This window comes from Haemorhous mexicanus, chromosome 16, assembly GCF_027477595.1.
Source record: "Haemorhous mexicanus isolate bHaeMex1 chromosome 16, bHaeMex1.pri, whole genome shotgun sequence".
Taxonomy (NCBI): Eukaryota; Metazoa; Chordata; class Aves; order Passeriformes; family Fringillidae; genus Haemorhous; species Haemorhous mexicanus.
This window is the reverse complement of record NC_082356.1, coordinates 17,069,030-17,086,716: the sequence shown is the minus strand read 5'-3', so window position 1 is coordinate 17,086,716 and position 17,687 is coordinate 17,069,030. Positions and strand designations below refer to the sequence as shown.

General features: G+C 60.4%; 1 protein-coding gene across 2 annotated transcripts in view; it reads left to right on the top strand.

The window, feature by feature from the left end:
* GYS1 (glycogen synthase 1) overlaps positions 1 to 17,687 on the top strand; it is a 35,779-nt gene that overhangs the window by 454 nt on the left and 17,638 nt on the right. The window contains exons 1-6 of one of the 2 annotated variants that reach the window (XM_059860763.1): positions 224 to 288; positions 1,542 to 1,659; positions 5,593 to 5,774; positions 9,991 to 10,182; positions 15,369 to 15,554; positions 17,157 to 17,301. In XM_059860763.1, coding sequence (XP_059716746.1) covers positions 1,542 to 1,659; positions 5,593 to 5,774; positions 9,991 to 10,182; positions 15,369 to 15,554; positions 17,157 to 17,301 — 823 coding nt within the window. In that variant the 5' untranslated portion in view covers positions 224 to 288. Of the gene's footprint in view, positions 1 to 223; positions 289 to 1,541; positions 1,660 to 5,592; positions 5,775 to 9,990; positions 10,183 to 15,368; positions 15,555 to 17,156; positions 17,302 to 17,687 lie in introns of those variants that run through there. The other variant, XM_059860764.1, reaches the window with a different exon arrangement.

The window sequence follows — 17,687 nt, the reverse complement described above, 5'->3', positions numbered from 1 at the left end:
TAGAGCCCCCCCCCACACCCTGCCCTAGAGCCCCCCCATTCCCACCCCCCCCACAGCCCCTCAATCCCCTCCCCCATTCTCCGTTGCCCTTTTAAGGCGCCGTTGCCCCTTTAAGCCGCCCCCCTCACCCCCCCTCCACGTGCCGCCCCTCCCTCCCGTCCCCCCTCTCACCCCCACTCGGACCAATCAGCGCTTGGGGGCGTGGCCTAGGCGGGGGGAGAGGGCGTGGCCTGCCCGGACGGGGGGCGGGAGGGGTCAGTCCGCGATCAGCTGCGGGAGCGCGGGGAGGTGAGGGGGGGGGAGGGGCAAAGGGATTTCCCCCCCCTGGAGACCCCTCCCCCACCGGAACGAGAGACCCCCCCCCTCGGGACCCCCCCTACGGGGAGGGGTCTCCTCCTGGGGGGGGGTCCCGTGGGGGTGGGGGGGTCCCCGGGGGGGTCCTCGTGGTGCTGGAGAAGTTTGGAGCGGTGGGGGGGGGCTCCTCTGGAGAGGGTCCCGTGAGGTGGGGAGGGGGCGCTGAGGGCTCGGGGGGGCCGGGGGGGGGTCTGGGTGTGGGGAGGGGCACCCATGGGTGGGGGGGGGGGTCCTAAAGGGGGGTTTGAGGGGGGGGATGAGTTTGGGAGGGGCTGAGGGGGATTTTGGGGGGGGGTCCCATGAGGGAGGGGGGGGTCTTGAGGGGTTGTGGGGTCCTGAGGGGGGGTCCCATAGGTGAGGGGGGGGGTCCCATGGGCTGGGAGGGGGTCCTGGTGGGGGGGTATGGGTCATGGGGGGTCCTGGGGGGGTCCTGAGGGGGTCCTGGGGGGGTTATGGGGTCCTGGGGGGGGGTCCTGGAGGGGGTCTAACAGGTGAGGGGGGGGTCCTGGGGGCCTCCTGGGGTCCTGGGGGGGGGTCCCATAGGTGAGGGGGGGGTCCTGGGGGGGTTCTGGGGTCCTGGAGGGGGGGGGGTCCCATGAGTGGGGGGGGGCGTCCTGGGGTGGGTGTGGGGTATTGGGGGGGGGTCTTGGGGGGGTTATTGGGTATTGGGGGGTCCTGGGGGGGCCTGGAAGGGGTCCCATGGGTGGGGGGTGGTCCTGGAGCGGTCCCATGGGTGGGGGAGGGGTCTTGGGGGGTTTATGGGGTCCTGAGGGGGGGTTATGGGGGGTCTTCATTGTGAGGACCCCCCCCCAATAATCCCCCCCCCCCCCATTTTGGGGGTCCTGTGACCCCTGAGTGACCCCAGACCCACCAATGGGATTCTCCCCCCATTTTGGGGTTTTCCCCCCATTTCTGGGGTCGCAGCTTTCCCATTTGGGGGTGGGGTCTCCCCTGACGTTTTGGGGGTCCCGCCCCCGTTTCGGGGGTCCCGTGGTCCCCGGGGTGACGCCCCCTCCCCAATTTGGGATTTCCCCCCCCCATTTTGGTGTTTTCCCCTCATTTTTGGGGTCGCAGCTTTCCCATTTCGGGTCGGGGTCTCCCCTGACGTTTTGGGGGTCCCGGCCCCCATTTTGGGGGTCCCGTGGCCCCCAGGGTGACGCCCCCTCCCCACTTGGGGGGGTCCCCAGATGCCGCTGGCCCGCAGTGTGTCCGTCAGTTCCCTGCCGGGCCTGGAGGACTGGGGGGGTCCCGGCGCCCCCGACAACGTCGTGCTCTTCGAGGTGGCCTGGGAGGTGGCCAACAAAGGTGAGACCCCCTCCCCAAAATAGAAAACACCCCCCGAAAATATCCTGAAAACCCCCTGAGACCCCCCCCCCGAAATAAAACACCCACAAAAAAAATCCTTCTGAATTAAAATACCCTCAAAAATACCCTAAAACCATCAAAAGTACCCAAAAAATACCCTAAAACCCCCCAAAAATACCCTAAAACCCCCCAAAAATACCCTAAAAACCCTCTAGGAATCTTCTCAAAATAAATATCCCCAAAAAATACCCTAAAACCCCCCAAAAATACCCTGAAACCCCCCAAAAATACCCTAAAACCCCCCAAAAATACCCTAAAAACCCCCTAGGAATCTTCTCAAAATAAATATCCCCAAAAAATACCCTAAAACCCCCCAAAAATACCCTGAAACCCCCCAAAAATACCCGAAAAACCCTCTAGGAATCTCCTCAAAATAAATACCCCCAAAAAATACCCTAAAATCCCCTAAAAATACCCGAAAAATCCCCCCAAAAATACCCTAAAAATCCCACCCAAAAAACCCTAAAAAAACTAAAAAAAAAAATCTCCTAAAATCCTCAAAAATATCATAAAACCTCTTAAAAATTCCCTAAAAATTTCCTGGGAACCTCTTCAAAATAAAACACCCCCAAAATACCCAAAACCCCCCAAAAATACCCTAAAAACCCCCTGGGAACCTCCTCAAAATAAATATCCCCCCAAAATACCCTAAAAATCTCTCCTAAAAACCTAAAAAATCCCAAAAAAATCTCCTAAAAACCTCAAAAATGTCTTAAAAGCCCTTAAAAATTCCCTAAAAAAAACCCTGGGAGATTCCTCGAAATGAAACACCCCAAAAAATTCCCCTGAAATAAAAAAATCCCCCCAAAAATATCCTAAGAACCCCCAAAGTACCCTAAACCCCCCCCAAAACTCCCCCAAAATGGCCTAAAAACCCCAAAAATACCCTAAACCCCACCAAAAATACTCTGAAAACCCCCTGGGAATATTCTTAAAATAAAAATATCTTCATAAAATATTAATTTAAAAAAAAAAAACAACCTAAAGATGCCCAAAATACCCTAAAAACCCCAAAAAACCCAAACCTAAAAGCCAAAAAAAAAAAAATTTCTAAAATTCCCCCCGAAATACCCTGAAAATCCCTCAAAATGAAACACCCCAAAAATACCCAAAAATTCCTAAAAACCATAAAAAATATCCTAAAACCCCTCAAAAATACCCTAAAAACAACAACAAAAATACTCTAAAACTGCCTAAAAAATACCTTGAAAATTCCAAGAAATCCCCTGAAAGCCCCAAAAATCCCCTAAAACCCCCCTGGGAACCTCCCCAAAATGAAACAACCCAAAAATCCCCTAAAAACCCCAAAATTACCTGAAACCCCCCCAAAAATACCCCAAACCCCCCCCCCAAAATACCCTGAAATTGCCAAAAATTACCCTAAAATCCTCCTGGGAATCTCCTCAAAATGAAACACCCCCCAAAAAATCCCCCAAAATCCCCCTGAGACCCCCCCAGGACCCCCCAAATTCCCCCTGGGACCCCCCAGGACCCCTCAAATCCCCCCTGGGACCCCCCAGGACCCCCCAAATCCCCTCTGGGACCCCCAAATCCCCTCCTGAATCCCCCCAGGACCCCCCAAATCCCCTCCTGAATCCCCCCAGGACCCCCCAGATCCCCCCTGGGACCCCCCAGGACCCCACAAATCCCCCCTGGGACCCCCAAATCCCCCCTGGGACCCCCAAATCCCCTCCTGAATCCCCCCAGGATCCCCCAAATCCCCCCTGGGACCCCCAGATTCCCCCCACGACCCCCCAGGACCCCCCCAGATTCCTCCTGGGACCCCCCAGGACCCCTCCTGAACCCCCCCAGGACCCCCCAACTTCCCCCAGATTCCTGAGACCCCTCCCTCAAAGCCTCTTGGACCTGCCCCAAATCCCTCCTGAGCCCCCCTTGGACCCCCAAATCCCCCCTGGGACCCCCCAGAACCCCCCAAATCCCCCCTGGACTCCCCCTGGGACCCCCCAGGGACCCCCTAATACCCCCAGGACCCCCCAAATCCCCCCTGGACCCCCCCAGGAACTCCCTGGGACCCCCCCAAAACCCCCCTGGGTCCTCCCAGGACCCCCCAAATCCCCCCGGTACCCACCAGGACCCCCAAAATCCCCCCTGAGCTCCCCCAGGACCCCCCAAATCCCCCCTGGGTCCCCCCAGGACCCCCCAAATCCCCCCTGGAGCCCCCCAGGACCCCCCAAACCCCTCCCAGGCCCCCCCAAATCCCCCTGGTACCCCCCCAGGACCCCCAAAATCCCCCATGAGCCCCCCCAGGACCCCCCAAATCCCCCCTGGGTCCCCCCAGGACCCCCCCAAATCCCCCCTGGATCCCCCCAGGACCCCCCAAACCCCTCCCAGGCCCCCCCCAAATCCCCCTGGTACCCCCCCGGACCCCCAAAATCCCCCCTGATCCCCCCCCAGATACCCCCTGGGACCCCCAACTCCCCCCAGGACCCCCCCAAAATCCCTCCTGAGCCCCCCAGGACCCCCCAGACCCCTCCCCCAATTGGGGATTTTGGGGCAATTTGGGAGGCTCCCGGAGCATCAGGGGTTAACGGCAGCCGCGGGGCATTGTGGGAAACTCCCGAGGCCACGGGGCATCATGGGAGGGGTCAGGGCATCCCCGTGTCCCACAATGCACCGCGGCAGCCCCGGGAGGGGATTTGGGGGGTCCTGGGGGGATTTTGGGTGGTGCCAGGGGGGGGCTGGGGGGTCCTGGAGGGGTTTTAGGGGGTCCCGGGGGGATTTTGGGGGGTCCTGGAGGGGTTTTAGGGGGTCCCAGGGAGGATTTTAGGGGGTCCCAGGGAGATTTTGGGGGTCCTGGAGGGGTTTTAGGGGGTCCTGGAGGGGTTTTAGGGAGTCCCAGGGAGGATTTTAGGGGGTCCCAGGGAGATTTTGGGGGTCCTGGAGGGATTTTAGGGGGTCCCAGGGAGGATTTTGGGGGTCCTGGAGGGGTTTTAGGGGGTCCCAGGGAGGATTTTGGGGGTCCTGGAGGGGTTTTAGGGGGTCCCAGGGAGGATTTTGGGGGTCCTGGAGGGGTTTTAAGGGGTCCCAGGGAAGATTTTGGGGGGTCCTAGGGAGGATTTTGGGGGTCCTGGAGGGGTTTGAGGGGTCCCAGGGAGGATTTGGGGGGTCCTGGAGGGGTTTTAGGGGGTCCCAGGGGGATTTTGGGGGGTTTTAGGGTGTCCCAGGTGTGTCAGGATTGGGATTTGGGGTGTCCCAGGTACCCAGGTTGATCTCAGGTGTTCCCCAGGAATTCGGGGTGGATTTTGGGGTTATTTGGGGTGGATTTGGGGTCCCCCTGACCCTGTTGTCCCCCACCCCACAGTGGGGGGGGTCCCCACGGTGCTGCCCATGGGGTCCCAGGTGTGTCAGGATTGGGGTTTGGGGTGTCCCAGGTACCCAGGTTAATCTCAGGTGTTTCCCAGGAATTCGGGGTGGATTTGGGGTGGATTTTGGGGTTATTTAGGACGGATTTGGGGTCCCCCTGACCCCGTTGTCCCCCACCCCACAGTGGGGGGGATCCCCACAGTGCTGCCCATGGGGTCCCAGGTGTGTCAGGATTGGGATTTGGGGTGTCCCACCTGAGCAGGGCAGGCTCAGGTGTTTCCCAGGAATTCGGGGTGGATTTGGGGTGGATTTTGGGGTGGATTTGGGGTCCCCCTGACCCTGCTGTCCCCCACCCCACAGTGGGGGGGATCCCCACAGTGCTGCCCATGGGGTCCCTCATGGGGTCCCAGGTGTGTCGGGATTGGGATTTGGGGTGTCCCAGGTACCCAGGTTGATCTCAGGTGTTTCCCAGGAATTTGGGGTGGATTTTGGGGTTATTTGGGGTGGATTTGGGGTCCCCCTGACCCCGTTATCCCCCACCCCCAAAAGTGGGGGGGATCTACACGGTGCTGCAGACCAAGGCGCGCGTGACGGCCGACGAGTGGGGCGAGAGCTACGTGCTGGTGGGGCCCTACGTGGAGAGCGCCGTGCGCACCCAGGTGGAGCTGCTGGAGCCGCCCCAGCCCGCCCTGCGCCGCACCCTGGCCGCCATGAACGCCCAGGGCTGCAAGGTGGGCACACCTGGGCACACCTGGGCACACCTGGGGGGAGTTATGGGGTCAGGGATTGAGTTATGGGGTCAGGGATTGAGTTATGGGGTCAGGGATTGAGTTATGGGGTCAGGGATTGAGTTATGGGGTCGGGGGACTGGAGGGTGTCAAGGGTTGGGGGGCACCTGTGAAGCCATGAACGCCCAGGGCTGCAAGGTGGGCACACCTGGGCACACCTGGGCACACCTGGGGGGAGTTATGGGGTCAGGGATTGAGTTATGGGGTCAGGGATTGAGTTATGGGGTCAGGGAGGGGTTATGGGGTCAGGGATTGAGTTATGGGGTCGGGGAATGAGTTATGGGGTCAGGGGACTGGAGGGTGTCAAGGGTTGGAGGGTGCCCACAAAGCCATGAACGCCCAGGGCTGCAAGGTGGGCACACCTGGGCACACCTGGGCACACCTGGTGGGGAGGTTTGGGGTCAGAGAAGGGGTTATGGGGTCAGGGATTGAGTTATGGGGTCAGGGAAGGGGTTATGGGGTCGGGGGACTGGAGGGTGTCAAGGGTTGGGGGGCACCTGTGAAGCCATGAACGCCCAGGGCTGCAAGGTGGGCACACCTGGGCACACCTGGGGGGAGTTATGGGGTCAGGGAAGGGGTTATGGGGTCAGGGATTGAGTTATGGGGTCAGGGATTGAGTTATGGGGTCGGGGAAGTGAAGGGTGTCAAGGGTTGGAGGGTACCCACAAAGCCATGAACGCCCAGGGCTGCAAGGTGGGCACACCTGGGCACACCTGGGCACACCTTGGGGGGGAGTTATGGGGTCAGGGAGGGAGTTATGGGGTCAGGGATTGAGTTATGGGGTCAGGGATTGAGTTATGGGGTCAGGGAGGGGGTTATGGGGTCGGGGATTGAGTTATGGGGTCAGGGATTGAGTTATGGGGTCAGGGATTGAGTTATGGGGTCGGGGGACTGGAGGGTGTCAAGGGTTGGAGGGTGCCCACAAAGCCATGAACGCCCAGGGCTGCAAGGTGGGCACACCTGGGCACACCTGGGCACACCTGGGGGGAGTTATGGGGTCGGGGATTGAGTTATGGGGTCAGGGATTGAGTTATGGGGTCAGTGATTGAGTTGTTATGGGGTCAGGGATTGATTTATGGGGTCAGGGGTGGGTTATGGGGTCAGTGGGTGGATTTATGGGGTCAGGGGGGATTTATGGGGTCAGGGAGGGGGTTATGGGGTCAGGGGTGGGTTATGGGGTCAGGGGGGATTTATGGGGTCAGGGAAGGGGTTATGGGGTTAGGGGAGGATTTATGGGGTCAGGGAAGGGGTTATGGGGTTAGGGGAGGATTTATGGGGTCAGGGGGGGATTTATGGGGTCAGGGGGGGATTTATGGGGTCAGGGAAGGGGTTATGGGGTTAGGGGAGGATTTATGGGGTCAGGGTGGAATTTATGGGGTCAGGGGAGGGGTTATGGGGTCAGGAGTGGGTTATGGGGTCAGGATGGATTTATGGGGTCAGGAGAGGATTTATGGGGTCAGGGGTGGGTTATGGGGTCAGGGGGGATTTATGGGGTCAGGGGGGATTTATGGGGTCAGGGGGGGATTTATGGGGTCAGGAGGGATTTACGGGGTCAGGGAAGGGGTTATGGGGTCAGGATGGATTTATGGGGTCAGGGAGGGATTTATGGGGTCAGGGAAGGGGTTATGGGGTCAGGGGGGATTTATGGGGTCAGCGATGGCGTTTATGGGGTCAGGGAGGGGGTTATGGGGTCAGCGATGGGGTTTATGGGGTCAGGGTGGGATTTATGAGGTCGGGGGATTTATGGGGTCAGGGAGGATTTATGGGGTCAGGGAAGGATTTATGGGGTCAGGGAAGGATTTATGGGGTCAGGAAAGAATTTGTGGGGTCAGGGGGGGATTTATGGGGTCAGGGAAGGATTTATGGGGTCAGGGTGGGATTTATGGGGTCAGGGGTGGGTTATGGGGTCAGGGGGGATTTATGGGGTCAGGGGGGATTTATGGGGTCAGGGGGGGATTTATGGGGTCAGGAGGGATTTACGGGGTCAGGGAAGGGGTTATGGGGTCAGGATGGATTTATGGGGTCAGGGGGGATTTATCTGGTCAGGGGGGGATTTATGGGGTCAGGGGGGATTTATGGGGTCAGGGAAGGATTTGTGGGGTCAGGGGGGAACTTATGGGGTCAGGATGGGTTTATGGGGTCGAGGGGGATTTATGGGGTCAGGAATGGGTTATGAGGTCAGTGAAGAGGTTATGGGGTCAGGGAGGGATTTATGGGGTCAGGGGAGGGGTTATGGGGTCAGGATGGATTTATGGGGTCAGGATGGATTTATGGGGTCAGGGGGGGATTTATGGGGTCAGGGGAGGGGTTATGGGGTCAGGTGGGGATTTATGGGGTCAGGGGGGATTTATGGGGTCAGGGGAGGGGTTATGGGGTCAGGGAGGATTTATGGGGTCAGGATGGATTTATGGGGTCATGGGGGGATTTATGGGGTCAGGGGGGGGATTTATGGGGTCAGGGGGGATTTATGGGGTCGGGGGTCCCAAGGCTTAGGGGACCCCCCCAGATTTGGGGGCTGGGGGCACCCAGGGACCCCCAATGGCGCCCCCAAATTTTGGGGGAATTTTGGGGGTCCTGAGGGGGGGGGGAATGGGGGAGGGGAGATCCCACAGATTTGGGGGATTTTGGGGGGATTTTGGGGGATTTTGGGGTCCCTGGGGGCCTTTGGGGACATTTTGGTGGCCCCGAGTGTCCCCGGGGGGGGGGGTTGGGGACACCCCGAGCCGCCCCTCCCCCCCTCGGGCACGTGGGGTTTATTTTTAGCCCCCCCCCGCCCCTCCCCCCCCCTCGGCAAAGGTCAGGGCGGGGGGGGGGAGGGGCCCGAAATGGGGGAGGGGCCCCTGCAGGGGGGCTCCGGCCTCGGGGGGCAGTTTGGGGTCATTTATGGCATTTTTGGGGTCACTAATTCCTTTTTTGGGGTCATTTATGGCATTTTTGGGGTCAGTAATTCCATTTTTGGGGTCAGTAATTCCATTTTTGGGGTCATTTATGGCATTTTTGGGGTCAGTAATTCCATTTTTGGGGTCATTTATGGCATTTTTGGGGTCAATAATTCCATTTTTGGGGTCAGTAATTCCATTTTTGGGGTAATTTATGGCATTTTTGGGGTCACTAATTCCATTTTTGGGGGCAGTAATTCCATTTTTGGGATCACTTATGGCATTTTGGGGTCAGTAAATCCATTTTTGAGGTAAATCATTCCATTTTTGGGGTCATTTATGGCATTTTTGGGGCCAATAATTCCATTTTTGGGGTCAGTAATTCCATTTTTGGGGTCATTTGTGGCATTTTTGGGGTCAGTAATTCCATTTTTGGGGTAACATGGCATTTTTAGGCTTCTTTATCCCATGTTTGGGGTCCTTTATCCCCTTTTTGGGGTCAATGATCCCATTTTGGGGTCATTTATTCCATTTAGGGTCACACAAACCCCACAAATGTGACCCCAAAGGGACACCTTGGGGTGGTGACAATTTGGGGACCCCCCAATTTCGGGGTTCAGGTGCACTTTGGGCATTCCCTGATGGGAATCACCCCAAAAAGGAGCTTTGGGGTCACCCTGGGATTTGGGATTTCCCCATTTTGTACCAAAACCCCACAAATGTGACCCCAAAGGGACACTTTGGGGAGGTGACAATTTGGGGACCCCCCGAATTTCGGGGTTCAGGTGCACTTTGGGCGCTGGCTGATCAGGGACAGCCCTGGGAGGGGATTTGCGGTCACCCTGGGATTTGGGATTTCCCCATTTTGTACCAAAACCCCACAAATGTGACCCCAAAGGGACACTTTGGGGTGGTGACAATTTGGGGACCCCCCAATTTCGGGGTTCAGGTGCACTTTGGGCATTCCCTGATGGGAATCACCCCAAAGAGGAGCTTTGGGGTCACCCTGGGGTTTGGGATTTCCCCATTTTGTACCAAAACCCCACAAATGTGACCCCAAAGGGACACCTTGGGGTGGTGACAATTTGGGGACACCCTGAATTTCGGGGTTCAGGTGCACTTTGGGCGCTGGCTGATCAGGGACAGCTCTGGGAGGAGCTTTGGGGTCACCCTGGGATTTGGGATTTTTTCCATTTTGTACCAAAACCCCACAAATGTGACCCCAAAGGGACACTTTGGGGTGGTGACGATTTGGGGACCCCCCGAATTTCGGGGTTCAGGTGCACTTTGGGCGCTGGCTGATCGAGGGCAGCCCGGCCGTGGTGCTGCTGGACGTGGGGGCCACGGCCTGGAGCCTGGAGCGCTGGAAGGGCGAGCTCTGGGAGAGCTGCGCCATCGGCGTGCCCTGGTACGACCGCGAGGCCAACGACGCCGTCCTCTTCGGCTTCCTCGTCGCCTGGTTCCTGGGAGAGGTGGGTCTGGGGGTCCACCAGGGGGTCTTGGGGGTCCATCAGGGGGTTTTGGGGTTCCTCAGGGGGTTTGGGGAGGTTTTGGGGAGGTTTGAGGAGGTTTTGGGTGCCCCGATGACTGTGACACAAAGACTCTGTCCTCTTCGGCTTCCTCGTCGCCTGGTTCCTGGGAGAGGTGGGTCTGGGGTCCACCAGGTGGTTTGGGGTTCCTCAAGAGGTTTTGGGGTTCCTCAGGTGGGTTTGAGGAGGTTTGAGGTGGTTTTGGGGAGGTTTGAGGAGGTTTTGGGGAGGTTTGAGGTGGTTTTGGGGAGGTTTGAGGTGGTTTTGGGTGCCCTGGTACGACCGCGAGGCCAACGACGCCGTCCTCTTCGGCTTCCTCGTTGCCTGGTTCCTGGGAGAGGTGGGTCTGGGGGTCCACCAGGGGGTCTTGGGGTTCCTCAGGGGTTCCTCAGGGGGTTTTGGGGTTCCTCAGGGGGTTTGAGGTGGTTTTGGGGTGGTTTGAGGTGGTTTTGGGGAGGTTTGAGGTGGTTTTGGGGAGGTTTGAGGAGGTTTTGGGTGCCCTGGTACGACCGCGAGGCCAACGACGCCGTCCTCTTCGGCTTCCTCGTCGCCTGGTTCCTGGGAGAGGTGGGTTTGGGGTTCCTCAGGTGGGTTTGGGGTCCACCAGGTGGGTTTGGGGTTCCTCAGGGGTTCCTCAGGTGGTTTTGGGGTTCCTCAGGGGGTTTGAGGTGGTTTTGGGGTGGTTTTGGGGAGGTTTGAGGAGGTTTTGGGTGCCCTGGTACGACCGCGAGGCCAACGACGCCGTCCTCTTCGGCTTCCTCGTCGCCTGGTTCCTGGGAGAGGTGGGTCTGGGGTCCACCAGGGGGTCTTGGGGTTCCTCAGGGGTTCCTCAGGTGGTTTTGGGGTTCCTCAGGGGGTTTGAGGTGGTTTTGGGGTTCCTGAGAGGTTTTGGGGAGGTTTGAGGAGGTTTTGGGGAGGTTTGAGGAGGTTTTGGGTGCCCTGGTACGACCGCGAGGCCAACTACGCCGTCCTCTTCGGCTTCCTCGTCGCCTGGTTCCTGGGAGAGGTGGGTCTGGGGTCCACCAGGGGGTCTTGGGGTTCCTCAGGGGTTCCTCAGGGGATTTTGGGGTTCTTCAGGTGGTTTTGGGGTTCCTGAGAGGTTTTGGGGAGGTTTGAGGTGGTTTTGAGGTGGTTTTGAGGTGGTTTTGGGTGCCCTGGTACGACCGCCAGGCCAACGACGCCGTCCTCTTCGGCTTCCTCGTCGCCTGGTTCCTGGGAGAGGTGGGTCTGGGGTCCACCAGGTGGTTTGGGGGTCCATCAGGGGGTTCCTCAAGAGGTTTTGGGGAGGTTTAAGGTGGTTTTGGGGAGGTTTGAGGTGGTTTTGGGTGCCCTGGTACGACCGCCAGGCCAACGACGCCGTCCTCTTCGGCTTCCTCGTCGCCTGGTTCCTGGGAGAGGTGGGTCTGGGGTCCACCAGGTGGTTTGGGGGTCCATCAGGGGGTTCCTCAGGGGGTTTTGGGGTTCCTCGGGAGGTCTTGGGGTTCCTCAGGTGGGTTTTGGGGAGGTTTGAGGAGGTTTTGGGTGCCCTGGTACGACCGCGAGGCCAACGACGCCGTCCTCTTCGGCTTCCTCGTCGCCTGGTTCCTGGGAGAGGTGAGTCTGGGGTCCACCAGGGGGTCTTGGGGTTCCTCAGGGATTCTTCAGGTGGGTTTGGGGGTTCCTCAGGTGCGTTTGGGGTGGTTTTGGGGTGGTTTGAGGTGGTTTTGGGGAGGTTTGAGGGGGTTTTGGGTGCCCTGGTACGACCGCGAGGCCAACGACGCCGTCCTCTTCGGCTTCCTCGTCACCTGGTTCCTGGGAGAGGTGGGTCTGGGGTCCACCAGGTGGTTTTGGGGTTCCTCGGGGGATTTTGGGGTTCCTCAGGAGGTTTTGGGGTTCCCCAGGTGCGTTTGGGGTTCCTCAGGTGCGTATGGGGTTCCTCAGGTGGGTTTGGGGTGCCCTGAGGTGGTTTGGGGTTCCTCAGGTGCGTTTGGGGTTCCTCAGGTGGGTTTGGGGTCCATCAGGTGGGTTTGGGGGTTCTTCAGGTGGGTTTGGGGTTCCTCAGGTGGGTTTGGGGTGCCCTGAGGTGGTTTGGGGTTCCTCAGGTGGGTTTGGGGTTCCTCAGGTGCGTATGGGGTTCCTCAGGTGCGTATGGGGTTCCTCAGGTGCGTTTGGGGTTCCTCAGGTGGGTTTGGGGTTCCCCAGGTGGGTTTGGGGTTCCTCAGGTGAGTTTGGGGTTCCTCAGGTGCGTTTGGGGTTCCCCAGGTGGGTTTGGGGGTTCCTCAGGTGGGTTTGGGGTTCCTCAGGTGGGGTTGGGGGTTCCCCAGGTGGGTTTGGGGGTTCCTCAGGTGCGTTTGGGGTTCCTCAGGTGGGTTTGGGGTTCCTCAGGTGCGTTTGGGGTTCCTCAGGTGGGTTTGGGGTTCCTCAGGGGGTTTTGGGGTTCCTCAGGTGTGTTTGGGGTTCCTCAGGTGGGTTTGGGGTTCCTCAGGTGGGTTCGGGGTTCCTCAGGGGGTTTTGGGGTTCCTCAGGTGAGTTTGGGGTTCCTCAGGTGGGTTCGGGGTTCCTCAGGGGGTTTTGGGGTTCCTCAGGTGCGTTTGGGGTTCCTCAGGTGGGTTTGGGGTTCCTCAGGTGGGTTTGGGGTGGTTTTGGGGAGGTTTGGGGTGCCCTGGTATGACCACAATGCAAAGACTTCCTTGGGGACACCAGGGGACAGTGACAGTGACACCTGGTGACACTGGGGGGGTCCCTTGCTGGGCTGTGCTGACACCAGGTGTGGCGGTGACACCTTGAGCGCCCCCTGCCGGGCTCAGGTCCCACCTGGTGCCACCTGGTGAGGTTTGGTCCCACCTGGTGATACCTGGTGACATCAACAGTGACACGACAGTGACAGTGGGGGAGTCCGTGGGTGGGCTGTGCTGACACCAGGTGTGGCGGTGACACCTTGAGCACCCCGTGCTGGGCTCAGGTGCCACTGCAGTGCCACCTGGTGAGGTTTGGTGCCACCTGGTGAGGTTTGGTCCCACCTGGTGACACCTGGTGACATCAACAGTGACACGACAGTGACAGTGGGGGGGTTCCTGGGTGGGCTGTGCTGACACCAGGTGTGGCGGTGACACCTTGAGCGCCCCCTGCCGGGCTCAGGTGCCACCGCAGTGCCACCTGGTCCCACCTGGTGACACCTGGTGCCACCTGGTGACATCTAGGGACAGTGACAATGACACAGTGCTGACAGTGGGGGGGTCCCTGGGTGGGCTGTGCTGACACCAGGTGTGGCGGTGACACCTTGAGCGCCCCGTGCCGGGCTCAGGTGCCACTGCAGTGCCACCTGGTGAGGTTTGGTGCCACCTGGTGACACCTGGTGAGGTTTGGTGCCACCTGGTGCCACCTGGTGACACCTGGTGACATCTAGGGACAATGACAATGACACAGTGCTGACAGTGGGGGTGTCCCTGGGTGGGCTGTGGTAACACCAGGTGTGGCAGTGACACCTTGAGCGCCCCCTGCTGGGCTCAGGTGCCACCGCAGTGCCACCTGGTGAGGTTTGGTGCCACCTGGTGACACCTGGCGCCACCTGGTGACATCTAGGGACGGTGACAATGACACAGTGCTGACAGTGGGGGTGTCCCTGGCTGGGCTGTGCTGACACCAGGTGTGGCGGTGACACCTTGAGCACCCCCTGCTGGGCTCAGGTGCCACTGCAGTGCCACCTGGTGAGGTTTGGTGCCACCTGGTGACACCTGGTGACATCTAGGGACGGTGACAATGACACAGTGCTGACACTGGGGGTGTCCCTGGGTGGGCTGTGGTCACACCAGGTGTGGCGGTGACACCTTGAGCGCCCCCTGCTGGGCTCAGGTGCCACCGCAGTGCCACCTGGTGAGGTTTGGTGCCACCTGGTGCCACCTGGTGAGGTTTGGTGCCACCTGGTGATACCTGGTGACATCAACAATGACACGACAGTGACAGTGGGGGGGTCTCTGGCTGGGCTGTGCTGACACCAGGTGTGGCGGTGACACCTTGAGCGCCCCCTGCCGGGCTCAGGTGCCACTGCAGTGCCACCTGGTGAGGTTTGGTGCCACCTGGTGCCACCTGGTGACATCTAGGGACTGTGACAATGACACAGTGCTGACAGTGGGGGGGTCCCTGGGTGGGCTGTGGTCACACCAGGTGTGGCGGTGACACCTTGAGCGCCCCCTGCCGGGCTCAGGTGCCACCTGGTGCCACCTGGTGAGGTTTGGTGCCACCTGGTGCCACCTGGTGAGGTTTGGTGCCACCTGGTGATACCTGGTGACATCAACAGTGACATGACAGTGACAGTGGGGGGGTTCCTGGGTGGGCTGTGCTGACACCAGGTGTGGCGGTGACACCTTGAGCACCCCCTGCTGGGCTCAGGTGCCACCGCAGTGCCACCTGGTGAGGTTTGGTGCCACCTGGTGACACCTGGTGACACCTGGTGACATCTAGGGACTGTGACAATGACACAGTGCTGACACTGGGGGTGTCCCTGGGTGGGCTGTGCTGACACCAGGTGTGACAATGACACCTTGAGCGCCCCCTGCTGGGCTCAGGTGCCACTGCAGTGCCACCTGGTGAGGTTTGGTGCCACCTGGTGCCACCTGGTGAGGTTTGTTGCCACCTGGTGATACCTGGTGACATCAACAGTGACACGACAGTGACAGTGGGGGTGTCCCTGGCTGGGCTGTGCTGACACCAGGTGTGGCGGTGACACCTTGAGCGCCCCCTGCCGGGCTCAGGTGCCACCTGGTGCCACCTGGTGAGGTTTGGTGCCACCTGGTGACGTCTAGGGACAGTGACAATGACACAGTGCTGACACTGGGGGTGTCCCTGGGTGGGCTGTGGTAACACCAGGTGTCACAATGGCACCTTGAGCGCCCCGTGCTGGGTTCAGGTGCCACCGCAGTGCCACCTGGTGAGGTTTGGTGCCACCTGCTGCCACCTGGTGGCACCTGGTGACATCTAGGGACAGTGACAATGACACAGTGCTGACAGTGGGGGTATCCCTGGGTGGGCTGTGCTGACACCAGGTGTGGCGGTGACACCTTGAGCGCCCCGTGCCGGGCTCAGGTGCCACTGCAGTGCCACCTGGTGAGGTTTGGTGCCACCTGGTGACACCTGGCCGCACCTGGTGGCAGTTTGCGGCGCAGAGCGAGGAGCGGCCGTTCATCGTGGGCCACTTCCACGAGTGGCTGGCGGGGCTGGGGCTGGTGCTGAGCCGCGCCCGGCGCCTGCCCGTGGCCACCATCTTCACCACGCACGCCACGCTGCTGGGCCGCTACCTGTGCGCCGGGAGCGTCGACTTCTACAACAACCTGCACAGCGTGAGTCACACCTGGGCACACCTGGGCACACCTGGGGGGTGGGACACACCTGGGGACACACCTGGGCACAGCTGGGCACACCATCTTCACCACGCACGCCACGCTGCTGGGCCGCTACCTGTGCGCCGGGAGCGTCGACTTCTACAACAACCTGCACAGCGTGAGTGACACCTGGGCACACCTGGGGGGTGGGACACACCTGGGCACACACCTGGGCACACCTGGGCACACCTGGGCACAGCTGGGCACACCATCTTCACCACGCACGCCACGCTGCTGGGCCGCTACCTGTGCGCCGGGAGCGTCGACTTCTACAACAACCTGCACAGCGTGAGTGACACCTGGGCACACCTGGGGGGTGGGACACACCTGGGCACACCTGGGCACACCTGGGCACAGCTGGGCACACCATCTTCACCACGCACGCCACGCTGCTGGGCCGCTACCTGTGCGCCGGGAGCGTCGACTTCTACAACAACCTGCACAGCGTGAGTGACACCTGGGCACACCTGGGGGGTGGGACACACCTGGGGACACACCTGGGCACACCTGGGCACACCTGGGCACACCTGGGGGGTGGGACACACCTGGGGACACACCTGGGCACACCTGGGGATGGGGTGGGACACACCTGGGCACACCTGGGCACACCTGGGCACACCTGGGCACACCTGGGGGGTGGGACACACCTGGGCACACCTGGGGGGTGGGACACACCTGGGCACACACCTGGGGACATGGGGACACACAGGTCACACCTAGACATTGCTGGGGACATCAAGGACACACCTGGGGACACACCTGGGCGTACCTGAACACACCTGGGGGCACACCTGGGGACATGGGGAGACACCTGGGCACACCTGGGGACATTCCTGGGGACATGAGGACACACATGGGGACACAAGGGACACACCTGGGCACACCTGGGGACATTCCTGGGGATGTGGGGACATACCTGGACACACCTGGGGACACCTGGGGACATTCCTGGGGATGTGGGGACACACCTGGGCACACCTGGGGACATTCCTGGGGATGTGGGGACGTATCTGGAGCTGTCAGGGACACACCTGGGTATGTCAGGGACACACCTGGGGACATGGGGACACACCTGGGGACGCACCTGGGCCAACACCTGAGCAGCAGCAGCCAGGATTTCTACAGCAGCCACAGCGTGAGTCACACCTGGGGACACCTGGGGACACACCTGGGGGTCGGGGCTCATTCTGGGGTTTTGGATGGGCTCAGGTGAGCTCAGGTGTGTCCCTGTCCCCAGTCTGACGTGGACAAGGAGGCCGGGGTGTCACAGATCAGGGCTGGGGGGGGGTCCCAGGTGTGTCCAGGTGTGCTCAGGTGTGTCCCTGTCCCCAGTCTGACGTGGACAAGGAGGCCGGGGTGTCACAGATCAGGGCTCAGGTGTACCAGGGAGGGGCAGGGGAGGTCCCAGGTGTGCCCAGGTGAGCTCAGGTGTGTCCCTGTCCCCAGTTTGACGTGGACAGTGAGGCCGGGGTGTCACAGATCAGGGCTGGGGGGGTTCTCAGGTGTGCCCAGGTGTGATCAGGTGTGCCCAGGTGTGCTCAGGTGTGTCCCTGTCCCCAGTTTGACGTGGACAAGGAGGCAGGTGAGCGCCAGATCTACCACCGGTACTGCCTGGAGCGCGCGGCCGCGCACTGCGCCCACGTGCTGACCACCGTGTCCCACGTCACCGCCGCCGAGGCCGAGCACCTGCTCAAGCGCAAGCCAGGTGGGACCCCGGCTCACCTGGGCACCCCAAAATCCTCCTGAGCTCCCCAAAATCCTCCTGAATGCCCCAAAATCCCCCAAAATCCCCTCCCAAAATCCCCTCCCAGAATCCCCCAAATCTCACCCCTGGCACTGCCATGGCCGAGCACCTGCTCAGGTGTGAGCCAGGTGGGACCCCGGCTCACCTGGGCACCCCAAAATCCTCCTGAGTGCCCCAAAATGCCCCAAAATCCCCCCAAAATCCCCCAAATCCCCTCCCAGAATCCCCCAAATCCCACCCCTGGCACTGTCACGGCCGAGCACCTGCTCAGGTGTGAGCCAGGTGTGACCCTGGCTCACCTGGGCACCCCAAAATCCTCCTGAACTCCCCAAAATCCCCCTGAACTC